Below are 25,960 nucleotides of genomic sequence, written 5' to 3'. Positions count from 1 at the left end.
TTAAAAAGTCACCAGAACTGAGCTTCAGTCCTTCTATATGGGACCCCGGACTCACTGTTACTTCAGGAATTCAACCAGTGTTCTCATTAAATGTGAGTAATGTGATTAAGTGTGTGTCTGTAACTGTGACATGCTCAATTTGGCTACACCATTGTAGTGTATATTTTAAGCAGGCATTATGAGAACCCAGGGGTCCTGACTGAAGTGTCACCAGCGTTCTGTTCTTTCCACAGCTCTGGGATGTGCGTGTGTAAGACAGGCGTATACGGTGACAAGTGTGACGATTGCCACCCAGGTTTCTTCCGGTTCAGCAGCACGGGTTGCCAGCCATGCCAGTGCAATAATCACTCCAGCTACTGCCACCCACAATCAGGTGAGTCACCCTCGCTGTGCCCAAGGTTGAAACAAATGTCTGCCATGGCCTCTACTCTATGCCTGGGCTGTGCAGACTGCAGAGAAGCCACACATTTGCACAGATGCAGAAATGCATTAAGCAAACTAACTTTTATTAATCAAATTAACTCTAGGGAAGCATTTTCCATGAAATCATATTCGTAACATGTCCCCAACAGAGCTGTTTATGCAGTTAACACAAAACAGCATTAGTTGTAATGTAACGGTAAAAAAAACTGCCATATTGACTTCTCCTCCGGAGAGATTCACTCCCATGCTGCCTGCTGACAGACTGTTTGGGGAGTTGCAGGGATTTGATTTGTATTCACACTGTGTGATATTGCCTTGGCCTTAAAAGAAAAAAGAAAAAATCTGTCGGCTGTTAAAATGAGTTTGTCGACCACAGCCAACGTAGCTCCCATTCCGCTAATGAGGAAATGCCAGAGTCATCACTCCGCTGCAATCACTGTGATAAGCATTTTCGCCTGTTCCCTTTCGCTTTTCCATGGTTCACAGCTGGGCAGAATGGCAGGCCTAAGTACGTGCAGCATGATAAGCAAATTACGCACCTTTCCTCCTACACACATTAATGAGTATAGATCTGTATATAATGACGAGATGCCGATGCCCTAACAATGGGAGTGGTTGTCCCAAAGGCGGAAAGGCAGGTGACAATTGTAGGGCCAAAATAAGCCCATAGAAACGCATTGGGCATATTTTTGGACAGATTTTGGCGAGAGTGAAATCTCTCGATTTGCATTTTCCTCTCTGTTTACACACACACATCTTCTCTGTTTACACACACATGCCGAGCCCCTACCCCCGCCACTCACAGCAACAAAGATGAGAGATCACTTCTTCCCCTCTGACAAATGGTTTCAGTTCACTATTTGCATTTGAGATTTGGTCGAACAGAATCGGTCATATGGAGACCCAAACACATTGTCATTATTTTACTGTATTAGAGTTAACCTTTCTAACGAATGTTTACGTCTCAACTCATCAGATTACATGCCGAGCAGACACTACTAAAACGGGAGTATCAAACAACTTTGATTTTCGAAAATTAATGCTCACTTTGTCGCGCACGGCTTTGCGGTACCACGTACCCGTTATACTAGCTGTCTAGTCTGTGTTTTAGAAACACAATTATATAAGGAATTGGCAACTCGTTCTCATTCTGAGAAATAAGGTAGGCCACTTGATTTCAACATCTGAACAAAGTGTACAGGTTAGCATCCTTTTAAACACTTTGAGACGGACAGAAGGGTGTGTTCATAACCATTCAACTGTTCTGCCTTGTTAGCTATCAAATGGATCAAAGTTGGCTAAACTAGAAATATAAATATTAGTTGGCTACTCGCTATCACGTGGGCTTGTGCTTGAGAGATTGTTTGAGACCTGTGTTAATTTCCTATAATGCCTTACACAAGAAGTTAGAATTGGGCTGTTAGAGAATGTGCATTATGCTTGGTTCAAAAAAGCAGCTTAAACTATTTTGATAAAATATACTGAACATAAATATAAATGCAACGTGTAAAGTATTGGTCCCATGAGCTGAAATATCCCAGACATTTTCCATACGCTCAAGAAGCATATTTCAAATGTTGTGCACACCTGACAGGTGTGGAATATCAAGAATATTAAGCTGATTAAACAGCATGATTTAATTAAGCAATAATGTCAGAGGCGGTGTGGTATGTGGCCAATATACCATGGCTAAGGGCTGTTCTTAGGCACAACGCAACGCATGGTCACCAATGTAATTAGAGCAGTAAAACTAAATGTTTTATCATACCCATATGGTATACGGTCTGATATACCATGGCTGTCAGCCAATCAGTATTCAGGGCTCGAACCACCCAGTTTATAATCAGGGACAATAAAAGGCCACTCTAAAATGTGCAGTTTGTCACACAACCCAATGCCACAGATGTCTCAAGTTTTGAGGGAGCGTGCAGTTGGCATGCTGACTGCAGGATTATCACCAGAGCTGTTGCCAGAAAACTGAATGCTCAATAAAACGTTGTTTTAGAGAATTTGGCATTATGTCCAACAGGCCTCACAACCGTAGACCACGTGTAACCAGGCAGTGGGTGGGCCTGGCTTCCAAGTGGGTATGTCTATGCCCTCCCAGGCCCACCCATGGCTACACCCCTGCCCAGTCATGTGAAGTCCATAGATTAGGGCCTTATTCATCTATTTCAATTTACTGATATCCTTATATGAACTGTAATTCAGTAAAATCATTGAAATTGTTGCATGTTGTTTTTATATTTTTGTTCAGTATAATTCAATTATTAGTGGGTCTTATGGTTGTGGAAGGCTTATATTAAGCCTAGGTATAATTTCACAAGCCCTGAATTCATTAGATTATTGACAACTGTTTTAAATGCAGTGTATTTGACTTTTAGTTGTACAACAAAGCTAATATATAGAACTTTTTTTTTAATCGAAATATACATTGCCTTCAGGAAGTATTCAGAACCCTTGCCTTTTTCTACATTTCGTTACGTTACAGCCTTATTCTGAAATGGATTGAATAAAACAATTTCCACAGCAAGCTACACAAAATGCCCCATAATGACAAAGCAAAAACAGGTTTTTGGAAATGTTTGCACATTTATTAAAAATAAAAAACATTCCTTATTTACATAAGTATTCAGACCCTTTGCTATGAGACTCGAAATTGAGCTCAGGTGCATCCTGTTTCCATTAATAATCCTTGAGATGTTTCTACAACTTGATTGGAGTCCACCTGTTGTAAATTCAATTGATTGGACACAGGCCAAAAACCAAGCCATGAGGTCAAAGGAATTGTCCGTAGCGCTCTGAGACAGGATTGTGTCGAGGCACAGATCTAGGGAAGGGTACCAAAACATTTCTGCAGCATTGAAGGTTCCCAAGAACACAGTGGCCTCCATTCTTAAATGGAAGAAGTTTGGAACCACCAAGACTCTTCCTAGAGCTGGTTGCCTGGCAAAACGGAGCAATCAGGGGAGAAGGGCCTTGGTCAGGGAGGTGACCAAGTTCCCGATGGTCATTCTGACAGAGCTCTAGAATTTATCTGTGGAGATGGGAGAACCTTCCAGAAGGACAACCATCCCTGCAGCACTCCACCACCAGCCTTTATGGTAGAGTGGCCAGACATAAGCCACTCCTCAGTAAAAGGCACATGAGAGCCTGCTTGGAGTTTGCCAAAAAGGCACCTAAAGACTCTCAGACCATGAGAAACAAGATTCTCTGGTCTGATGAAACCAAGATTGAATGCCAAGCGTCACGTCTGGGGGAAACTTGGCACCTTCCCCTTGGTGAAGCATGGTGGCAGCATCATGCTGTGGGGATGTTTTTCAGCTGCAGGGACTGGGAGACTACTCAAGATCGAGGCAAAGATTAACGGGGCAATGTACAGAGATCCTTGAAGAAAACCTGCTCCAGAGCGCTCAGGACTTCAGATTAGGGCAAAGGTTCACCTTCCAACAGGACAACGACCCTAAGCACACAGCCAAGACACTGCAGGAGTGGCTTCGGGACAAATCTCTGAATGTCCTTGAGTGGCCCAGCCAGAGCCTGGACTTGAACCCGATCGAACATCTCTGCAGAGACCTGAAAATAGCTGTGCAGCTACGGTCCCCATCCAACCTGACAGAGCTTGAGGATCTGCAGAGAAGAATGGGAGAAACTCCCAAAATACAGCTATGCGAAGCTTGTAAGCGTCCTACCCAAGAAGACTCGAGGCTGTAATCGCTGCCAAAGGTGCTTCAACAAAGTACTGAGTAAAGGGTCTGAATTCTTATGTAAATGTGATTTTTCAGTTTTTTTTATAAATTACCCAAAGTTTTTTTTTTTTTTTTGCTTTGTCATTATTGTGTGTAGATTGATGACAGGGGAAAACAATTTAATCAATTTTAGAATAAGGCAGTAACCTAACAAAACGTATAAAAAGTCAAGGGGTTCGAATACTTTCCGAAGGTACTGTATATCATGAATCGCCCATAAGTTAAAAAAAACTCTGATATTTTGGCCATACTGTATCACCCAGCCCTACGGTATACACAAGGCACTCATAATACCAGTCATGTGAGTGTTGCAGTGTCATTCATAACGCCCTTTATAACACATCACTGGTCTACGACTATTATGGACCTGTTTTGACTTTCTGTGTATATTGGGCCTTGGCCACACACTGTGTTGTCAAATAGAGAAATGCATCAATTTAGAGACAGTAGCCAAGTTAATGCCATGGTAACGATACTGTTTTGTGAGTGTTGATCTGGACAACGATAACTGCATCTATACAGAAGAGGAAGTAGTACCGATACCCTCCCAGCTCATGTAGACTACCATGAAGTAGCATACATTTCAAGCTTATGCAATGCTTTTCAATGCTTGAATGCTAGTCTTGAGTCATACAATCAATATTCTTCACGAGGGTTGAAAAATCCAGAAATCCTAGATGGAGGATTCCTGGAATGAGGAGGGAGTAAGAAGGGAGGGACTCCTCCTCTCACCAGAATTTCGACTGCTTGCCGCCCCAGCCTTAGAATAGGGTGTGTACTGTACGGTCCAGTTACTCATCTTTCTCACTCTCAGATCACCCGTGACCTCTAGCCTGGTCCCAGATCTGATGCCATGGGAGTTGGCTATATAGTACAAACACACCAGGCCTTCTGAGCACAGGTCAGAATAGCAGAACTCTCCGGAGAGCTGGTTGCCTCAGTGGGCCTAGGGCAGTCACCATCTTTGAATACAGGACATGAACAGGAGACCTAATGATCCATCGCCATCTTTGTTCTGGGTCCCAGGGGATGCCAGGGGGCCTTGTGTAGGAAAATCCCCAGCGGAGGTGTCTTACAAGGAGGTTTGTCTTGGTAGACACAGCCCCTTTGATCCCTGCCTTCAAAGACGGATTGGAATAAAAGACACCCTTGCCTAGTGCCTCCTAAGCTCATACCATTATGTCTCTTTGTGTGTCAGACTGTCGGGGAAATATGCTCTTCATCTGGTGTGCTGCTACTACTACGGAGAAGCAGTTCGAGGCCAATGTATAAGAAAAATTGGATGTCAAGACTGAAAGCTCAAAGCAATCGAACCTCCATTGCGGTATTTACACAGGCATTTTCTTGCCATGATCAAACAAAATCTCAGAATGGTTTGCCATTGTAAAAACCTACTGATTTTAAGATCACTTTATTGGTCAATTGCACTCAAGGTCAAACTGTAATTTGACTTCCGCTTGTAATTCAACCCTTCCGAAAGGCACACATGCAAACACATACAGGTTTTTTGAGAGTTGCTGGGGGCTGTTGTGGGGGGTTAAGTGCCTTTCTCAATGAAACAATGGCAGGCAATGGCATCTAGGATTTGATACCAGAAACCCTCTGGTTGCCAGCTCACGTCCCGACAGATTTTTCCCGATGGACCCGGGATTTGAACTGGCAAACCTCCGGTTGCTGGCTCAACTCATTGATCACTAGGCCACCTGCCACTCAACTGATGCTACCAGTTAGAGCCTACCATGGAGGACAATATCAGAATGACAGGTGGGCAGATGTGAACAAGACACTGCGATAATAATAGTAATATAATGTTATTCTTAACAATTTATGGACTCAGAGCATTTCCCTTAAAAATATTAAAACCTGGTGGTGGAGACCAGGGAAGGAGGTTGCACAGCGGTATAATGTACTCCCACTACTGTACTTTAAATATACCACAACTATAACCTGTGGTCCCCATCACCACATGCAATGACTTCGGCATAGTTAGTCCTACTATGTAAGCCAAAATACCAGATGTGGGTTCAACTACTAAACTCTGCAAAAAAAGAAGCATCCTCTCACTGTCAACTGCGTTTATTTTCAGGAAACTTAATATGTGTAAATATTTGTATGAACATAACAATATTCAACAACTGAGACATAAACTGAACAAGTTCCATAGACATGTCACTAACAGAAATTGAATAATGTGTCCCTGAACAAAGGGGGGTCAAAATCAAAAGTAACAGTCAGTATCTGGTGTGGCCACCACCTGCATTAAGTACTGCAGTGCATCTCCTACTCATGGAGTGAACCAGATTTTCCAGTTCTTGCTGTGAGATGTTACACCACTCTTCCACCAAGGCACCTGCAAGTTCCCGGACATTTCTGGGGGGAATGGCCCTAGCCCTCACCCTCCGATCCAACAGGTCCTAGACGTGCTCAATGGAATTGAGATCCGGGCTCTTCGCTGGCCATGGCAGAACACTGACATTCCTGTTTTGCAGGAAATCATGCACAGAGCGAGCAGTATGGCTGGTGGCATTGTCATGCTGGAGGGTCATGTCAGGATGAGCCTGCAGGAAGGGTACCACATGAGGGAGGAGGATGTCTTCGCTGTAACGCACAGCGTTGAGATTAACTGCAATGACAACAAGCTCAGTCCGATGATGCTGTGACACATTGCCCCAGACCATGACGGACCCTCCACCTCCAAATCTATCCCGCTCCAGAGTACATGCCTCGGTGTAACGCTCATTCCTTCGACGATAGACGCGAATCCGACCATCACCTCTGGTGAGACAAAACTGTGACTCGTCAGTGAAGAGCACTTTTTGACAGTCCTTTCTGGTCCAACGGCGGTGGGTTCGCCTATTGCGGACAGTCTGAGCACTGATGGAGGGATTGTGCTTTCCATGTATAACTCGGGCAGTTGTTGTTGCCATCCTGTACCTGTCCCGCAGGTGTGATGTTCGGATGTACCGATCCTGTGCAGGTGTTGTTACACTTGGTCTGCCACTGCGAGGACGATCAGCTGTCCATCCTGTCTCCCTGTAGCGCTGTACGGACTTTGCAATTTATTGCCCTGGCCACATCTGCAGTCCGCATGCCTCCTTACAGCATTCCTAAGGCACGTTCAGGCAGATGAACAGGGACCCTGGGCATCTTTCTTTTGGTGTTTTTTAGAGTCAGTAGAAAGGCCTCTTTAGTGTCCTAAGTTTTCATAACTGTGACCTTAATTGCCTATAGTCTGTAAGCTGTTAGTGTCTGAACGACCGTTCCACAGGTGCATGTTCATTAATTGTTTATGGTTCATTGAACAAGCATGGGAAACAGATTTTAAACCCTTTACAATGAAGATCTGTGAAGTTATTTACATTTTTTACGAATTATCTTTGAAAGACAGGGTCCTAAAAAAGGGACGTTTCTTTTTTGCTGAGTTTATTTGAAATCATTTCAAATACACTACATGACCAATCACTACATGACATCTCATTCCAAAATCCTGGGCATTAATATGGAGTGTTTGCTGCTATAACAGCCTCCACTCTTCTGGGAAGGCTTTCCGCTAGATGTTGGAATATTGCTGCGGGGCTTGCTTCCATTCAGCCAGAAGAGCATTAGTAAGGTTGTGCACTGATTTTAATTGATTAAGCCTGGCTTGCAGTCCATGTTCCAATTCATCCCAAAGGTTTCAATGATGTTGAGGTCAGGGCTCTGTGCCGGCCAGTCAAGTTCTTCCACACCGATCTCTACAAACCATTTTTGTATGGACCTCACTTTGTGCATGGGGGCATTGTCATGCTGAAACCGGAAAGGACCTTCCCCAAACTGTTTCCACAAAGTTGGAAGCACAGAATCTTCTCAAAAGTAATTGTATGCTGTAGCGTTAAGATTTCCCTCCACTGGAATTAAGGGTCCTAGCCCAAACCATGAAAAACAGCCCCAGACCATTATTCCTCATCCACCAAACTTTACAGTTGGCACTATGCATTTGGCCATGTAGTGTTCTCCTGTCTGACTGCCAGGGAACGCGTTTCCACTGCTTTAGAGTCCAATGGCGGCGAGCTTTACACCACTCCAGCCGACTCTTGGCGATGCGCATGGTGATCTTAGGCTTGCCTGCGGCTGCTCTTCCATGGAAACCCATTTCATGAAGCTCTTGTGCTGACATTGCTTCCGGAGGCAATTTGGAACTCTAGTGAATGTTGCAGCCGAGGACCGACCATTTTTATGTTCTATGCTCTTCAGCACTCGGTGGTCCCGTTCTGGGAGCTTGTATGGCATACCACTTCACGGCTTAGCCGTTGTTGCTCCAGGACGTTTCCACTTCACAATAACAGCACTTACAGTTGACCAGGGCAGCTCTAGCAGGGCAGAAATTTGACAAACCAACTTGTTGGAAAGGTGGCATCCTATGACGGTGCCATGTTGAAAGTCACTGAGCTCTTCGGTAAGGACATTCTACTGCCAATGTTTGTCTATGGAGATTGCATGGCTGTGTGCTCGATTTTTTTATTATTATTATTATTTTTTGCAACTGTCAGCAACAGGTTTGACTGAAATAGCCAAATCCGCTAATTTGAAGGCGTGTCCACATACTTTTGTATATGTAGTCTACTTCAGTGGTGCTTGATTGAGCTTGCATGTTGCAATGGAACCAATTAATAAGTCCCTCACATGCAAACCCTGTCCCCTGGCACACCAGGTGAAATAAAATGTTCTGATATATACAGAGCTCAACTGAGTAAACTAACAGCAAAGTCTGACACTAAAAACGACTGCTATTAGTTTAGGGGGTCCATAGGGCCCAAAGAGCAAAACTTTTTCCGAGCCAGCTGGTCAGCTTTACGACTTCAACTGATGTGGGTTTTTCTATTGGCATTCATTCACTTTCAAGAGCAACAGAACATTGTAATCCTACCACCTCACCAGCCACTACTGTGAGGCTTAGCCCTATGCTGAAAGCAGTGGCCTGATTGAGTAGCATGATCATGTGGCTGTTGCCAAGCCTCTGTCCAAATCAATATACCTGTCTACAATGAAGTCATCCTGTCCACAATTAGGTCAGTCAGATAAGGCCAACTGTCACGAAGCAATCAGGTGTTAAATAGATATATATTAGCAGAGGGATTTGTCGTGGTGAAAAAGGTGCTTAAGCACTGAACCGCCGTCGGCGTGGCGAATAACCTAAACCCGCTACTGCTAACAATGCTAATTTAGCATGATACTTGCTCCTCGTAGTTGAGATGCTTTCTTGCTTCTAGCAAATAATGTAATTTTACAGTTTTAAGTTTAATGGGGTCCTTAGAACTAAACAATAGATCAAATTTAGATTTGAGTTGTAGTGGAATGCCTGTGAGGGGAATATCAGGCCTATAGCAGGGCGGGCTTGTTTCAACAGCTCATCACTAAGTGATTATGTTAATTTGATTAGGTTCACTTATTAATTCACCGTCTCTTATGAAGGGGGGAAAGTATGCAAAAATCCAGTTTTTCCCAAGAAATTCGATTTCACCTTGAAAATGACTGTTACTTTGTGGGAAATTCTTGTTACTTAGTACTGCCTATACTTGCCATATTCCGTAGGCTAGTTTATGTTCAGACTGTATGTAACATTATAGAAGTTCTCCTGTTGGGATCCTAATGAAAGCACTAGGGCTGTCCCCGTGTCTTTTCTTTCAACGACAATCGATTGGTCAAAATTAAAACGTATTTTTCCATATATAGACACATCCTAGGTGTTTTTAATAAAATCAACTACATGTAGGCTACTGAACTTTTCTGATGCTTTAATAACCACACTGTTTGATTAAGTAATTAAGACCCACAAATTACTTGAGGAAACCAGAGATTAAGATCTTGAAGTTGCTGGTAATAGGCTACACCAGCAGTCAACAACCTTTTCCATTTGGATTGCCAATTTAGCTTAACATTTCTACCCTTCTGCATGCCAGTTATGATTTTCATATGCAACTTTTCACGGAACAGTTTCATTAAATGTATAATAATCTTTGTATCTCAATCATTTTCTATGGTTAATTTACATTATATCTAAATGAAAATTATACAAATCTAAACGTAACTTTTATTGCCATTGCCAACTATGTAAAAATAGCCTACATAAAGCCAACAAATAAAAACGTCCTGATAAAAATGAATATCCTATCAATCACATTGGCTACCCATGGCCTGTCTGCAATGAACTTGAAACATTGTGTCAACTAGGTGGCCAGAGACTGACATGAGCAAACTTGCAACATTGTATAAATGGGCCCTGAAGAGTTTCCTGCACCAGTGAGCTTTGGATAGACAACTGTAGGCTATTTATGCAAGGGATAAGAAGTAATCAGGTATTTTATGTTTCCACTGGATCACAGCATTACATTTTGCCCTTTCATGCTGAGTGGTTATAGAAAGGGAGAGAGCTGAAAATATGTTTTAAATACTTTGAGGAAGTATTGACATTCTCAATTGATTCTAAAAACAGACTTTGTTTACTTGCTCTTTGAGGTGAAGAAAACCTTTCTTTGAGAAGCTCCACAGTTTATTATTGGTGGTAAGTTAAGACAATCGCAAATACTATCAGACAACCCCAAATCAGCACATGTATAGGCCTACATTTGCACGCAGGCCAGGTATACTAGTCCTACATCTATATGCGTAATCAGGTGTGAGTCCTTACTCAACATTGACAGGAGCATTTCAAACAAAAGACCATGAATACATTTACGACTTGTAAATGGAATGACATTTAAAAAAAACTTGAGTAGCATAGGTTGTGAGTTCTGCAAACATAATGTCCACTCTGACAATGACAACGGTAAACGACTGTAATAATAATAATAATAATATATTGAATGCATTAACAAATTATCGTATCCAAACATTGCAGATTAGAAATTATTGGAATTAACAGTAAATGTAGGCTACTACTGGTGATATATGCTATGGGGAATTGATAGACACAGCAAACCATGCACACAATTAAGTTATGAAACCATGAATACACAGGAAATGGCGGGAGAGAGCGCATTCTGGAGGGAGAAGTCCCTTCTGCATCTGAGCCACACTGCCATTATTCTTGGACTGTGTCATCCCCGCAGCCTCCTCAATGGATTAGTCCACTGAGACAGGCTCAAACAGGTGTCTCTTGTGCTATGATATATTTACAACTGCACAATTTTTAAATGTATTATTATCATTTTTATTTAGAATTTTTTTTAAAGCCTCTTGACCAAACAATCGACCAGTTTACTAAATGGGGTCAGCCCTATAAAGCATACACAGTTTGAACACTGTTCCTCCCCCTATAGAATCACTTCCTGGTCCTCTGAGCTTTGCAGTCACATGAACTCTTTTGCACTTCCAGTTACCCGGCTGAGTTTTTTTACAGCCCTCTGCCTGTCTTTTTCCAACTCAGTCAGAAACTCACTCTCCACTGCCCTGCGCACTAGCGCCACTTCCGCCCTTCTACCGTTGTGACTCTACCTCAGTCGCTCAACACTGTGACAGCACAGTCAACTGTTTACTTAACACCTTGTCCCTCCTCTTTTTCTCTCAGGCATCTGCTTGAACTGCCAAGGGAACACCAAAGGACCCGGCTGTGAGGAATGCAAGTATAATTTCTACCGGAGGCCCAGCGCTGCCCTTACTGAAGTCTGCGTCCCCTGCCCCTGCTCCAGCGTCACCTCTTCTGGCAGCTGCCACCTTGGTGAGTCTCCGAATCTACTGCGCCACTGACCACCACCTCATTTAATAACTCTGCCAACTCTGGCTGGCTGTGTCTCTCCCCTTTGTGGGCAGGAAGCAGGGAGGCCAAAGCGGGAAGTGCTCCTACATTTGTTTTGGTTTACAAGACTGACTAACTGGCTTAATTATGTAATAGTAGCTGCCAAGAAGCAGCCATTATAATTTTCGACAGACATCTTGTACTAACAAACAGCAGAGTTTAGATCCTTTTGACTAGAGAAGGTTTAGGATTCAGTAAAGGACCAATGTTCTATCTCCCTCTTAGTCCATTTTCTGTTTCCTATTGAGATTTGTTAACAAACCACGTCTATGAGAACAATTTCAACATTTTCAATGTTTCATCATGTTCGCAAGTGTTGTAATAGCCCTGGTTGTAATAGCTTGTTGTCTGTCAGTGCAGTCAGTTGTTCCATGCCAGAGTGGTGTGTTTTTATCTCAGTGGAGATCTCTCTCTCACCTTCTCGCTCTCACCCACTCTCCCCTCCCTCTATCACCCCCCCTCTCAATTCAATTCAACAGGCTTTATTATTATTTTTAATAGATAATAAACAAAACTGAAATAAACAATCAGAAATTAACAGTAAACATTACACTCACAAAAAGTTTCAAAGGAATAGAGACATTTCAAATGTCATATTATGGCTATGTACAGTGTTGTAACGATGTGTAAATAGTTAAAGTACAAAAGGGACAATAAATAAACATAAATATGGGTTGTATTTACAATGGGGTTTGTTCTTCACTGGTTGCCCTTTTCTTGAGGCAACAGGTCACAAATCTTGCTGCTGTGGTATTTCACCTAATAGATCTGGGAGTTTATCAAAATTGTGGGTCTGTGTAATCTGAGGGTAATAAGTGTTGTTAATATGGTCATACATTTCGCAGGAGGTTAGGAAGTACAGGTCAGTTTCCACCTCATTTTGTGAGCAATGTGAACATATCCTGTCTTCTGTTGAGAGCCAGGTCTGCCTTCGACGGCCTTTCTCAATAGCAAGGCTCACAGAGTCTCTAAATATAGTCAAAGCCTTCCTTAATTTTGGGTCAGTCACAGTGTTCAGGTATTCTGCCACTGTGTACTCTGTTTAGGGCCAAATAGCATTCCAGTTGGCTCAGTGTTTTTGGTTAATTCCAATGTGTTGCTGTCCTAGGGCTCTGTGGGGTCTGTTTGTGTTTGTGAACAGAGCCCCAGGACCAGATTGCTTAGGGGACTCTTCTCCAGGTTCATCTCTCTGTAGGTTATGGCTTTGTTATGGAAGGTTTGGGAATCGCTTCCTTTTAGGTGGATGTAAAATTGGAACTACTTTTTTCTGGATTTTGATAATTAGCGGGTATCGGCCTAATTCTGCTCTGCATGCATGATTTGATGTTTGACATTGTACATGGAGGATGTTGTTGCAGAATACTGCATGCAGTCTCAATTTGGTGTTTGTCATATTTGTGTTAATTCTTGGTTGGTGAGCGGACCCCAAACCTCACAACCATAAAGGTCAATGGGTTCTATAACTGATTCAAGTATTTATAGCCAAATCCTAATTGGGATGTCAAATTTTATTTTCCATTTGTTGACGTAGAAGGCCCTTCTTGCCTTGTCTCTCAGATCGTTCACAGCTTTGTGGAAGTTACCTGTGGTGCTGATGTTTAGGCCGAGGTATGTATAGTTTTTTGTATGCTCTAGGGCAACGGTGTCTAGATGGAATTTGTATTTGTGGTCCTGGAAACTGGACCTTTTTTTGGAACACCATTATTTTTGTCTTACTGAGATCTACTGTCAGGGCCCAGGTCTGGCAGAATCTGTGCAGAAGATCTAAGTGCTGCTGTAGGCCCTCCTTGGTTGCAGACCAAGCACCAGATCATCAGCAAACAGAAGACGTTTGACTTCAGATTCTAGTAGGTTGAGGCCGGGTGCTGCATGCTGTTCTAGTGCCCTCGCCAATTCATTGATACACTATAAATACAAAAGTATGTGGACACCCCTTCAAATTAGTGGATTCTGCTATTTCAGCCACACCGTTGCTGACAGGTGTATAAAATCTAGCACACAGCCATACAGTCTCCATAGACAAACATTGGCAGTAGAATGGCCTTACTGAAGAGCTCAGTGACTTTCAATGTGGCACAGTCATAGGATGCCACCTTTCCAGCAAGTCAGTTCATCAAATTTCTGCCCTGCTAGAGCTGTAACTGCTCAGCTACGAAGTGGTAGGCCACACAAGCTCACAGAACGGGACTGCCAAGTGCTGAAGCGCACACTCACTACGAAAATGCCCCTGGAAGCAACGTTAGGAGCTTCATGAAATGGGTTTCCAATGCCGAGCAGCCGCACACAAGCCTAAGATCACCATGCGCTATGCCAAGCAACGGCTGGAGTGGTGTAAAGCTCGCCGCCATTGGACTCGCCGCCATTGGAGCAGTGGAAACGCATTCTCTGGAGTGATGAATTATGCTTCACCGTCTGGCAGTCCGACTGCGGAATCTGTGTTAGGCGGATGCCACGAGAACACTACCTCCCCGAATGCATAGTGTCAACTGTAAAGTTTGGTGGAAGAGGAATGAATAATGGTTTGGGCTATCCCCCTTAGTTCCAGTGAAGGGAAATCTTGACTGGCCTGCACAGAACCTTGACCTCCACATACTTTTGACATTTTCTCAGTACATTGTTTTCACTGAGGAAATGTACGAGTCTGTTGCTAATGATGATGTAGAGGATATTCCCAAGGTTGCTGTTGACGCATATCCCATGGTAGGTATTGGGGTCAAATTTGTCTTCGCTTTTGTGAATTGGAATGATCAGTCCTTGGTTCCAGAACTGAGGATGATGTTTGTGTTTAAGTCTGTGTATATTTTATAATTTCTTCTCTCTCTCTCTCTCTCTCTCTCTCTCTCTCTCTCTCTCTCTCTCTCTCTCTCTCTCTCTGTGGGGGGGGGGGGGGGGGGGTCCACGTTGCATAACATACTTGATATAAAGGCTCTTTAGAGGAGGACACTGATCAGACCGGGTGTTTTCTGATCTGTTTTTAAAAAAAATGGCTTCTCTTTAAGACCTATTCTAGACTGATATTTAGCGAAGCAAAATTCTGTCTGGTGATCCCAGGCCATCTTCTCACCATAATCTACCACCTACCAATCAAATAGCCTTTCCCACCATAGCCTTTGGGGGTTTGTTTCATTTTATGAAGCCTTATAACGTTAGCCCCAATTAACGGCGAGGTTTAAAGTAGTTTTCTCTAGAAGGAGATGGCACTATATAGGGATCAATGCCCTGCAGAACGATTCTCTTACAAGCAGGCTTAAGTCATCTATCAAAGTGATAAATGCATTCAATATACATCCTATCCTCCTTGAAATTACTCCTGATGCTTACTTCTTGTGAAGGAGAGACTGCAAAAGCAGCCATTTCACAGTGATTAAGCGCTCTGTTTGGACTGCAGGGTAAGTAGGCAATTAGTGACCTTCACAAGGATAAAAAGTGGATTAAATAAACACAGGTTGTGCTCATAAGCAGGGGTGCAACTTTCACCAGGCCCCTCCATATTCTGAAATTGCATTTTTGTGCCCCCTACCAGTTTTATCATTGGAATGTGATACAAAATGAGGCTACTGTGTGCTTTAGGACCATGTGAACGCCTCCGGGCGGTCAGATAGGCTGTTTTGGAGTGTTTATCCGAGAGGAAAAAAATACTATGTCCCCCCCACTTCTAAAACCAAAGTTGCGCCCCTGCTCATAAGGCCATTCATGGAATGACTTGAAAAGCATTTTCATTGGAGATTTAGATTTTCCATTGAGCAGGCTTTTTAGTGCAGGAGTTTGCCTAATCTGGGTTATGAGAGTTTGCATATGAACTCAGGATTAAAGGGATAGTTCACACATGATAAAATATTTAAAAAATGTCATACCTTAAAATGAGTCTATGGGCAAAGAGAGACAGTTCCAATGTGTTACTTAGTCACTGCCCTGGAATGCTGTTCAGACTGTAGGCGTGCCATCTCTCAATGAATTCAAACCAAGTTATTACACAATCACTTTGAGGAATAGCAACTCTGCCAGGGATTGTGTCATTAAACAACTTGGTTTGAAGGTATTATGATGATTTTATCCTACATTTTGGGGGGGGAATTGCTTACATTGGTATATTAAAGGCAAGGTGCAGTCAAAAACTTGATTTTGAAATAATACTGTGAAATTGTGGAAAGGATGATAATGCCCTTTTAGTGTAAGAGCTGTTTGAAAAGACCACCTGAAATTTCAGCCGGTTTTAGTGGGATGAAGTCTTGCCCTGCGTGGTGACATCACCAGGCTGTAAATTAGTTAATAGATCAATAAGAAAGAGAGTTCCAAACCTCTCTGCCAATAACAGCTAGTTTTCAGTTTTTCCTTCCCCAGTCAGACCACTCCCCCTCCCCAGTCCGACCACTCCCCCTCCCCAGTCCGACCACTCCCCCTCCCCAGTCAGACCACTCCCCCTCCCCAGTCAGACCACTCCCCCTCCCCAGTCAGACCACTCCCAGACAGTCCTAGCTAAATTCTTGCTTGAGAAATTGCTCTCGACTAAGAACCACATATTAAACATTTAATTAACATTTATTTATTTTTTATTTTTAAGTCACAGTAAGATACTTAATTGCTACCCAGAAATTATTTGACATTGAGATAAAAACGGCTGCATTGGACCTTTTTAAAGTTATTGCATGTAACAGTATACCATCAAATTGTTTAATTACTTACCACCACCTTTAATGGCAATTGATTCACTCTTGTCCTTCATACTCTACCTATATAATGGCACAATATATTAGATGTACCTAGATTGTCCTTGATGTGGAAGCGTCACAGCTGTTTTAGCACCGTTCAGTCTTCATTCAATCCTTTTAGTATCTATTGATGGATCCAACTCCCCGTCTGTCTGTCATTTAACTACACACACACTACTACTACTACTACTACTACTACTTCTACTACTACTACTACTATTCACTCACTCACACAGTGTTTAATGCACAGTAAGAATGATTGACAGCCAAACTGAAGGGACCACAGAGAAGGAGACTGGTTGCCCTGGCAACGCCAACAAGTGTTAAAATGCCTGTACCCCTGATAATGCACTGGGAGGGCCCCTCTGGCTAAGTTGATGATGGGGATAAATGCTCCTGCAGTCCAATGCATACAAATGGAGGGTCAATCAGATACAGTGCGTCCTGGGGGGCTATTGTCAACCGAGCAACGCCTGGCTGCTGACTATGAAATAGGCTAGTATCTTCTTTAATAAAATGTTATGCTGTTTCAAATTAAACAAAATACCCTGCTCTTGTTAAAGCGTTTAGAATTAGTTTGGTTTGCTTGTTCCAGAGATTATTGCATCCATTCATCCAATACTTCACTGACTGTATACGACAGCAGCATACTGAATGGAATTCTGCGTGTTATGTTTGTTTATTTGAGTTAGTAAATCCAAGAAGGATAATGTAGCATTTTATTGCATTTTATCGCCTACCAATCATAAAATCTAATTATATGGCTATGCCGATATTGGATGGGTATTTCATGCCTCATTCACATTTTTACAACAAACTTATGCATAACTGCTTATTCAGCACGTTTAGGAGCATGTCTTCTCCTGTTAAACTTACAACCTGGTCCCTAGATTTGGATGTGCAGTGGGGGCAACAGCTTGACCCCTTGAGCGTGTTTTGGGTGGAAGGTATCCTAGCTTTTAATAGCGTTGGTCCAGTAACTTAAAGGTCGCTGGTTCGAATCCCACAGCCAACCGGGTGAAAAATATGTCTGTGCCCTTGAGCAAGGCAACCCTAATTGCTCTTTTAAGTCGCTCTGGATAAGAGCGTCTGCTAAATGACTAAAACATTTTTTTAAATAAAATAAATGTGCTTCGGCACGTCTCATCTCATTCTCCACTGACTCAGAAGATTGAAGTGTATGTGTTTGCTGTGGAGGAGAGAAGGATGAGAGGGGAGGGAGTTGAGATTCTTGTCATCCACTAAGCAGTGAAGGAAACTGGGGGGAGCCCCCTAGCTACCACATGCCTCCTCGCTCGTGTGTCCCAGATCTTGATTTCGTTTCACATGCTCTGTCTAGCATGGGTAGCATTGGTCATAGCGTCACTGGCCAAGACGCTGAGAGAATTGTAAGCGAGAGACTAGGCTACAGTATAACACTATCAAGCAAACAGGCTTGGAGATGAATAATATAAGGGTTGTGTGGGTTGAGGTCTCTATCAGTCACCTCACAACACCCCGGACCCATGGAAATCCAAAGCCATTTTTAATATGATGTGATAGAAGGAAACTGCAACAAAAAAAAACATTTTTAGTTTATTCATATGCTGCTAAATGCTGAATTTCAATATACAATACATACAGAACCTCATAGATTTCAGACCAATGCTAACTCTTGTAGTTTTGTGAGCGTTTGCCATCTAGGGAAGGATCCTTCCTCCATTAATTTGCTAACGGGTCAGAAATTGGGCCATCCTGTGTACACATGACCCAAATCTATGAATATGTCACTTTGAGGTTTTAATTAACTACTCGAAGGCCTTTGAATGTCTTTTGGGAAGAAGCCTCTACACTGGTACTCAGTTAATAATTAAACAATTCACTAGATAAATTATCAACATGGTACTGTACATACATGTAATGTACAATGGTTTGTCCTCATTTTGAAAGGTAGACTCCGCATGCTGTGTTTCCTGTATATGTTTGTTAGTTCCTTGTCAGTGGTGCTGACAGATAAGTTTATTAATGGGCCACGCGTCCAGCTGGCAGCCACCCTGCTGTTTCCGTCCACAACACAGGAGCAGACCAAACAGTTCAACGTCCTGTCATCCTGTAGTTTTCAGACCAGAGGTTCCCCTGCTTTGTTTCCCCCTCCAGGGCCACTCTATATCCCCAAAAAGTATTAACAACCAGTGTATATGAAACACTGAGTACGTTTACATGCACATTAATCATTTGATATCAAACTGATTATGGCAGTAGGCTGAGTATGGCATTAGTCATGTAAAAAACACCTTACTCTGCTTATCCTAATCGATGTAAGGTCAAAATCGAAGTAACACAATTTCCCCTCTGCTGTTCACTGGAAGCTGCACACTGAGATAAATAAGGTATGGTGGGACAAGGGGGCGTCAGAGGTTCCAGTTTTGCTTTAGTTATGGCCATGACCTTGTAGGCAATTTCTGCAGACAGATACAAGTCTGTGTTTTGACCAACATGAATACAGCAGTTCTGTATGTTTAAAATGGGACTCCCCTGTGGCAAAGGTCAAATGAATTGCCCATGAAGGATTTATCACATTTGCAATGCAAATCATTTTACACTCTGGTTCACCAATACACTGAGGCTGGATGTTTATTAGGCGAAAGGTAAAAGGGCCCATGCTAAAAGAGGAAACCGTTTCTCTCTCTGTCATATGACACTTTTTCACTAGAGAATGTAGTGTCATTAGGCTCCCTACGCACCACACAGGTTTTAATTGTCTGGCATGTACCACACAGGTTTTTAATTGTCTGGCATGTACCACACAGGTTTCAAGGAGTGTCTGAGGAACATGAATACTTCCAGCATGCGTCACTAACCTGTCATTGTGTGCATAAGTGTGTGTGTGAAATTAATTTTCAGCCTCTCTGCTGCCAACAGTAAATGCTTTTAAATGAGCCCCTCTAATATTTCACTAATTGTCACCGCCTTCTATTTCCCTGCTGTGACTGATGATGGTCATTATCCTCCTAGCCTGTTACTCTGCACATTACCTGTGAAATTGGTTTAGCTCAAAGTGTGTTCCTCCTGAGTGGCAATCATCTGAGGAGTCGAGGTTCTTTGATCTGCTTGGTTTACATTCTGTTGGCAGTCCATTGCAGAAGGCAAAGTGAGAGAAGGTACAGAGAGGGGTTCTAGTGCTTAGCTTTAGATTTATATGTCACCGTTCACCAAGCCTTTGCACCAGAACAAATTTCACACCTTTTTGTTTATCTTCCTCACAATTGAACAATCATAAGGTAAAGTTAACTCAAATTGTAAAACAGTAGAAGAAATGGTGCTTTTGCATTCTTTAATTACCTCTCGTTGCCATAAGAGCAAGTGACTGATCGATGAATTGATATCTGACAATACATTTGAAGTCAGTACTCACTCTTAATGAAAGCTATTAAACTACAGTACCCCCAGTGGGCAGAAGTGTCTGGGAACGAGATTACTGTACGCACAGTCTCTCTGGCATGTTTTTTCTCTGAAGTCCTTAGACTTTGTGGGCCACGACACATCCATTTTGAGCTTAGGGATTTAAAATTCAGGGCATAAAAAACAAAGACGATGCATTTTGAGGAAATCTTGTTATGGTTTGTTTTCACAGTTAGTTTGAACACGACTCGCCTCTGGCGGATAACAGCGACTTCTGTTAATCCTCTTTTCATTAGATTTGGAGTAAAGATGGCACAGAAACAAAGGCAAGAGTGGAACCAACCGCACAGATTGTGGAGCTCCGATGTAGAACAGAAATGTGTCAGTCATATGTAGGGGATTCAGTTTAATAGTACAGGACACGCTGCTCATGCAATTCCACCATTTAGGAGGTGCATGAATGAGAGAATGGACACAACACCTCTCTTTCTGATATTATTTGTTCTAGACTGTTTGGCCCTGTGTACTTCTGGTTGTAAAAATGCATCTGGTGATACTATTGTAGCCACAGAGGGACATTGGATGTTTCTGGTCAACTAGGTGTACAGTATGTGCAGAGGACAAATCACTATCTTAGTGTGATGGGATTGGCATTGAAAGTTAGTGCTTCTTGATGGTATCCTAGCATCTTTGTCAATAATATATGTAATTTAGCAGATGCTTTTATTCCAAAGTGACTTAGTCATGAGTGCATACATTTTACATATGGACAGTCCTGGGAACTGAACCCACTATCCTGGCTTTGCAAACGCCATGCTCTACCAACTGAGCAAGACCATGACGTACTGTGTGTTGACTTCTTATCCACAGAGAGAGTAAATGTCAAACCCGTCAATATAACTTTTAACCTGCACATTCCTGAATGTTTCACATTTGAAGTTGTCTCTGGTGGAACTGTAATGTTACATCTCTGCCACTGTGCTTATGCATCCTGAGAAAAGTTGTTTTGTGCAAAGATTTGCCGTCCAAAAAATAAATAAAAGGACGTCGTAATATTAGCGTTTTGTTCTCACAAAAAATATCTTATTGTGGTGTGTAAAGCATCATTTCTATTTTTCCGTTTGAAGTGTTCAATTGTCTATCATACAAGCACAACCCATGCTACAGTCAAGTGTTCCAAAATGTTTATCCCATAGATTGCTACCACCACCTAGTGGTAGAAGGTCTTCTTAACTCCCCACACTGAACCTTGCTGTGATGTTTATATCTTCCTCCCAGACCCCAGAGGACAATCTGTGTGTGACCAGTGTAAGCCAGAGTACCAGGGGCCCCACTGTGACCAGTGCAGGGGCGGCTTCTACAATGCGGACAGCATCTGCCTTCCTTGCAACTGCAGCGGGAACGCCGACCCCGGGACCTCGCCCCGCATCTGCAACCCTGAGACGGGTCACTGCCTGAGCTGCGTCAACAACACGTCGGGGAAACACTGCGAGCGCTGCGCTGAAGGATACGTGGGTAGTGCCATCATCCACAGCTGCAAAGGTCAGAATCATTCAATAATAATCCTAATCTTAGTCAGTAGAACAATCTTTCATGTGGATGACAAGCGCTTCAAAGGAATGAACTTTGGTAGTGTTACATTTAATCTTGCTTACTGTCTGTGTTAAATTAACATTCTGACAATGTATCTCTAATTCAGTGTTATTTTGTCATCACGCTTGTAAGCGTAATATAATACTAGATTATAACAATGGATTCATATGTACACTGGGAAAGTGTTGAATTTCACATGGACTTAAATATACATTAACAACGTTTCTATGACTGATATTCTCCTGTAATCACCATTGAATAATTCCACTGTAATATTAAAGATGTATAATAAAATCAACAAACAAAGCTGAGGATGCATAATAGTAAAACAATTAGCAGTGACCTTTATCAAGAGACAAGACAGTGAAGTGTTCCTTGTGCTAAGCAGACACACTTGCCTCTCTTCCCCAGCTATAGTCACTCCCACCCCTGAGCAGAACACGACAACAACCACCACCACCACCCTGACCCTGCGCTCCACCCCCTCTAGTGGCCACACTATGACTTCCACCTCCAATGCCACCACCACTCAGCTGACCACCACAGCCTCCAGCACCACACCAGGTCTCCTCGCCAACACCACGGCCGCCATCTCCGAGGTCTCCTGGACCCAGTTCAATGTCATCGTCCTCGCGGTGATCATCGTGGCAGTGGTGGTGCTGATGGGCGTGGCGGGCGGTATCTATACCTACCGCGAGTACCGCAACCGCAAGCTGAACGCTCCGTTCTGGACCATCGAACTTAAAGAGGATAACATCAGCATCAGCAGCTACCACGACAGCCTGCCTAACATGGGGGACGTGTCGGGCCTGCTGGAGGAAGAGGCCAGCATGGAGGTGGCGCCCAACGGCCAGCTGGCGCTTAGCAGCCCCATCAACATGTACAAGGCGTGATGATGGGCCATGGGCGTGGATGCTTCTTCTTCTTTGGTGTTTTAACGGCGGTGTGCAAGCTAATGTTTATTGGTGTTACCGCAGCCTTCTGGACTAGTGTGGTAAAGACTCATCCTCCGGGAAACTGTATTCTGTCCCATCTCTACCACACCCACCAACCCCACCCATGGTGGTCACACCCACCATGGAACTCTGACTGGGGGAGGGATGTCTCTGACTGGGAGAGGCAGAGAGGGGGGAGGAAGGTCTCTGACTGGGAGAGGCAGAGAGGGGGGAGGAAGGTCTCTGACTGGGAGAGGCAGAGAGGGGGGAGGAAGGTCTCTGACTGGGAGAGGCAGAGAGTGGGGAGGAAGGTCTCTGACTGGGAGAGGCAGAGAGGGGGGGGGGGTCTCTGACTGGGAGAGGCAGAGATGGGGGGGAGGTTTATCATCCAGTCCTCAGGATTAAATAATAAATGATCTGCTTGTTGCGGTTACTAAAATGAGGAGGAGCTGGAAGGATGGACTAACTACAGAATCAGAAATCAAGTGACTTCTGAGTCACCCAGACTGGGAGAAAACAACCTGAGTTTGAGTGCTTCAGAAGGGCCTGGGAGTTTGAATGCTTCAGAAGGGCCTGGGAGTCTTTGTGCCCTTCATGATTCAACCTTTGAGCCACAGGGAACCACATTGACCTAAGAAGAGAGTGAAGGTGAGCATGTGGAGGTCCGTGAAGGCTGAGTGTCCAGCCAGGCCTATGAAACCAGTTAACTGAAGCCCACTCTGAAACGCTGCATCACACAATCAAAAACATACTGAATATTGACAGTATGTGCACCTCTTCAAATACACATCCTCAAACACTATGTTTGCACATAGAGTACTGCACACACATGCACAAGCACTAAATAAAACACACACATGCAGACCTTGTACCATAATAAAACACATACACACAAAATAAAGAGAGCGTGTATTGTCCTGGTTGGTTTTAATGAAGGATAACTTGCTTCAAAATTGTTTATTTACATTGTATAATGAGAGAGAAAATGGACAAAGTTTTGCAACGATTATGATTCATACAACACTGCTGTGGGGCCATTTTGTTTTGACACTAAAATGAAACGATTGCAGGGTTCTGGTACACTGTTAAGTCTAGGGCATCTATTTCACTTGGAGAAAACAAGAGGCTCCAATTTTTAAACAAGTGTTTTTGTTTATGTTATTTGATAATTTATTGCTTTCTGTTTTCCTCAATAAGCTTTCTGCTAATGTGTTGCACAGCCAGATTTTAGCCATGCAGATGCCAGAAGGCCCATTACAGAAAATGTATTGGTTTACGGCTGAAACTGAAGTTAAGGCAGGAGAAGTCATTTTCATGGTTTATTTTATTCATAATAATAATAATAATGAACTGGATTTGTGTAGCAAGTGCTCAAATGGTTTTACTATTATCCACTACTTCCACCTGGATGATGACGCTCGAGTTCAGTAGGCATGAAACAGAAGAAAAAGACTGAAACGTGGAGACACTACCTAGACTTGTTTTCGTTTTCTGTTTCAAAACATTTTACCACCCGTGTTACCTACTGAACATGACCCAGCTGTCACAGTGGACAGATGAGGAAGTGCATCATACAAATGAAGAATCGGGGGATTATGTGGGCATGATTGTCTGAAGGCCTGACTGGGAATTTAGCCAGGACAGCAGGGTTTAACAACACCCATACTCTTGCTACTTTTTTGGAGCATAGCTAGTAATACTTATGGAAAAGGATGAAACCATTTAGCGGTGAATTCAAAAGCATGCGAAAATAGGGAGGGCAGAGCTCTTTCCCAATTATTTTGAATGCAACGCAAACTGGTTTGAATTATGAGATTTGGGAGAACTATTGTCACCATACCAGGTTTCTTTGAAATTGTAATTACCTAACAATTCCCACGTGCACCGAGTGTACAAAACGTTAGGAACACCTTCCTAATATTGAGTTGAACCCTCTTTAGCTCTCAGAACAGCCTCATTTATTTAGTGCATAGACTCTACAAGGTGTCCAAAGCATTCCACAGGGATGCTGGCCCATGTTGACTCCAATGCTTTCCACAGTTATGTCAAGTTGGCTGGTAGTGGATCTCTGCTCTGAATAGCTCGTTCCATCTCATCCCACAGATGCTCAATTGGATTTAGATCTGGTGACTGGACAGGCCACTGTTTGTGGAACCATTCCTGGACAATTCTAGCCTTGTAGCATGGGTCATTTTCCTGCTGAAATAATCAATTTGCAGATGGATACACTGCTGCCCTGAAGGGATGCACTCAGTGTATATCAAATGTCTAGTTTCAGTTATCAATAATGGTTCTTACCTTCCTTCAAGCTGCTCAACGGATCTGAAGCTCTGAAACCCCTCCCCACCCCACCCCATTTCCCTGCAATACATTTCTCCCCATCTTTCCACCTAGAGATCATGTGCTCTTACTCCCTCAGGTACTGTCCTGCTCATTGTAAATATGAACATGATGTACAGATTTGTTGTAAATAAGAAGCTATTATTGTAGATAGGAGGGTGAATTATTTTCAGGACTGGGAATTTCTGGGCCTCTTCTCTGGGTTGTTTTGACATCCAGGCATATTAGGGGTATTCTCAACTCTGATCTCTTCCCATTGAAACGACATACCAACCTTAATTCTTCCATAGAAGCATAGGTGCTGAGATTTACTAGATGCCTTTTCTGTCCGATACACCTTGTACATACCACAGCTAATGTAACCTACCAAAATTAAACTCTGTTTTTGTTTATTTTTTGTGTCAGTGTTGTTAATTTATTATATAAATGGTTCAATATGCAGAAATTGCTCCGGCATTTCCTGTTTGATAAAATTCGAATTGTTTGCCAAATTTCAGTTTATGACAAAACAAGCAGTCATTGTGTACCATCTAAAGCACAGTGAAATTGTATTTTCAGTTTGAAGCTGGTGTACAAAACCTAAAGTAAAGATGCAAAAACTAAACTTAAGAACGGGAAGCATAGAAATAGAACACACACGTAGAACAGATCTACCACTTCTCACTTAATATGGAGTTGGTCCCCCCTTTGCTACTATAACAGCCTCCACTCTTCTGGGAAGGCTTTCCACTAGAATTTGAAACATTGCTGCAGGGACTTGCTTCCATTCAGCCACGAACATTAGTGAGGTCGGGCACTGATGTTGGGCGATTAGGCCTGGCTCGCAGTCGGCGTTCCAATTCATCCCAAAAGTGTTCGATCGGGTTGAGGTCAGGGCTCTGTGCAGGCCAGTCAAGTTCTTCCACACAAACCATTTTTGTATGGACCTCGCTTTGTGCATGGGGGCATTGTCATTCTGAAACAGGAAAGGGCCTTCCCCAAACAGAATCGTCTAGAATGTCATTGTATGCTGTAGCGTTAAGATTTCCCTTCACTGGAACTAAGGGGCCCAAACCA

The 25,960-nt window shown here is 43.0% G+C and overlaps 1 protein-coding gene across 3 annotated transcripts in view; it reads left to right on the top strand.

The window, feature by feature from the left end:
* The window catches only part of si:dkey-220k22.1 (multiple epidermal growth factor-like domains protein 9), an 80,326-nt gene extending 57,501 nt beyond the window's left edge, over positions 1-22,825 (top strand). For all 3 annotated transcript variants that reach the window (XM_021601765.2, XM_021601766.2, XM_036976836.1), the window contains 4 exons: positions 234-373; positions 11,719-11,868; positions 21,315-21,578; positions 22,041-22,825. In XM_021601765.2, coding sequence (XP_021457440.2) covers positions 234-373; positions 11,719-11,868; positions 21,315-21,578; positions 22,041-22,522 — 1,036 coding nt within the window. In that variant the 3' untranslated portion in view covers positions 22,523-22,825. The remainder of the gene's footprint in view (positions 1-233; positions 374-11,718; positions 11,869-21,314; positions 21,579-22,040) is intronic.
* Positions 22,826-25,960: the final 3,135 nt, after the last annotated feature.

This window comes from Oncorhynchus mykiss, chromosome 5 (genome assembly GCF_013265735.2).
Source record: "Oncorhynchus mykiss isolate Arlee chromosome 5, USDA_OmykA_1.1, whole genome shotgun sequence".
Taxonomy (NCBI): domain Eukaryota; kingdom Metazoa; phylum Chordata; class Actinopteri; order Salmoniformes; family Salmonidae; genus Oncorhynchus; species Oncorhynchus mykiss.
The sequence above is the reverse complement of the archived record's forward strand: the minus strand, read 5'-3'. Positions and strand labels throughout refer to the sequence as shown.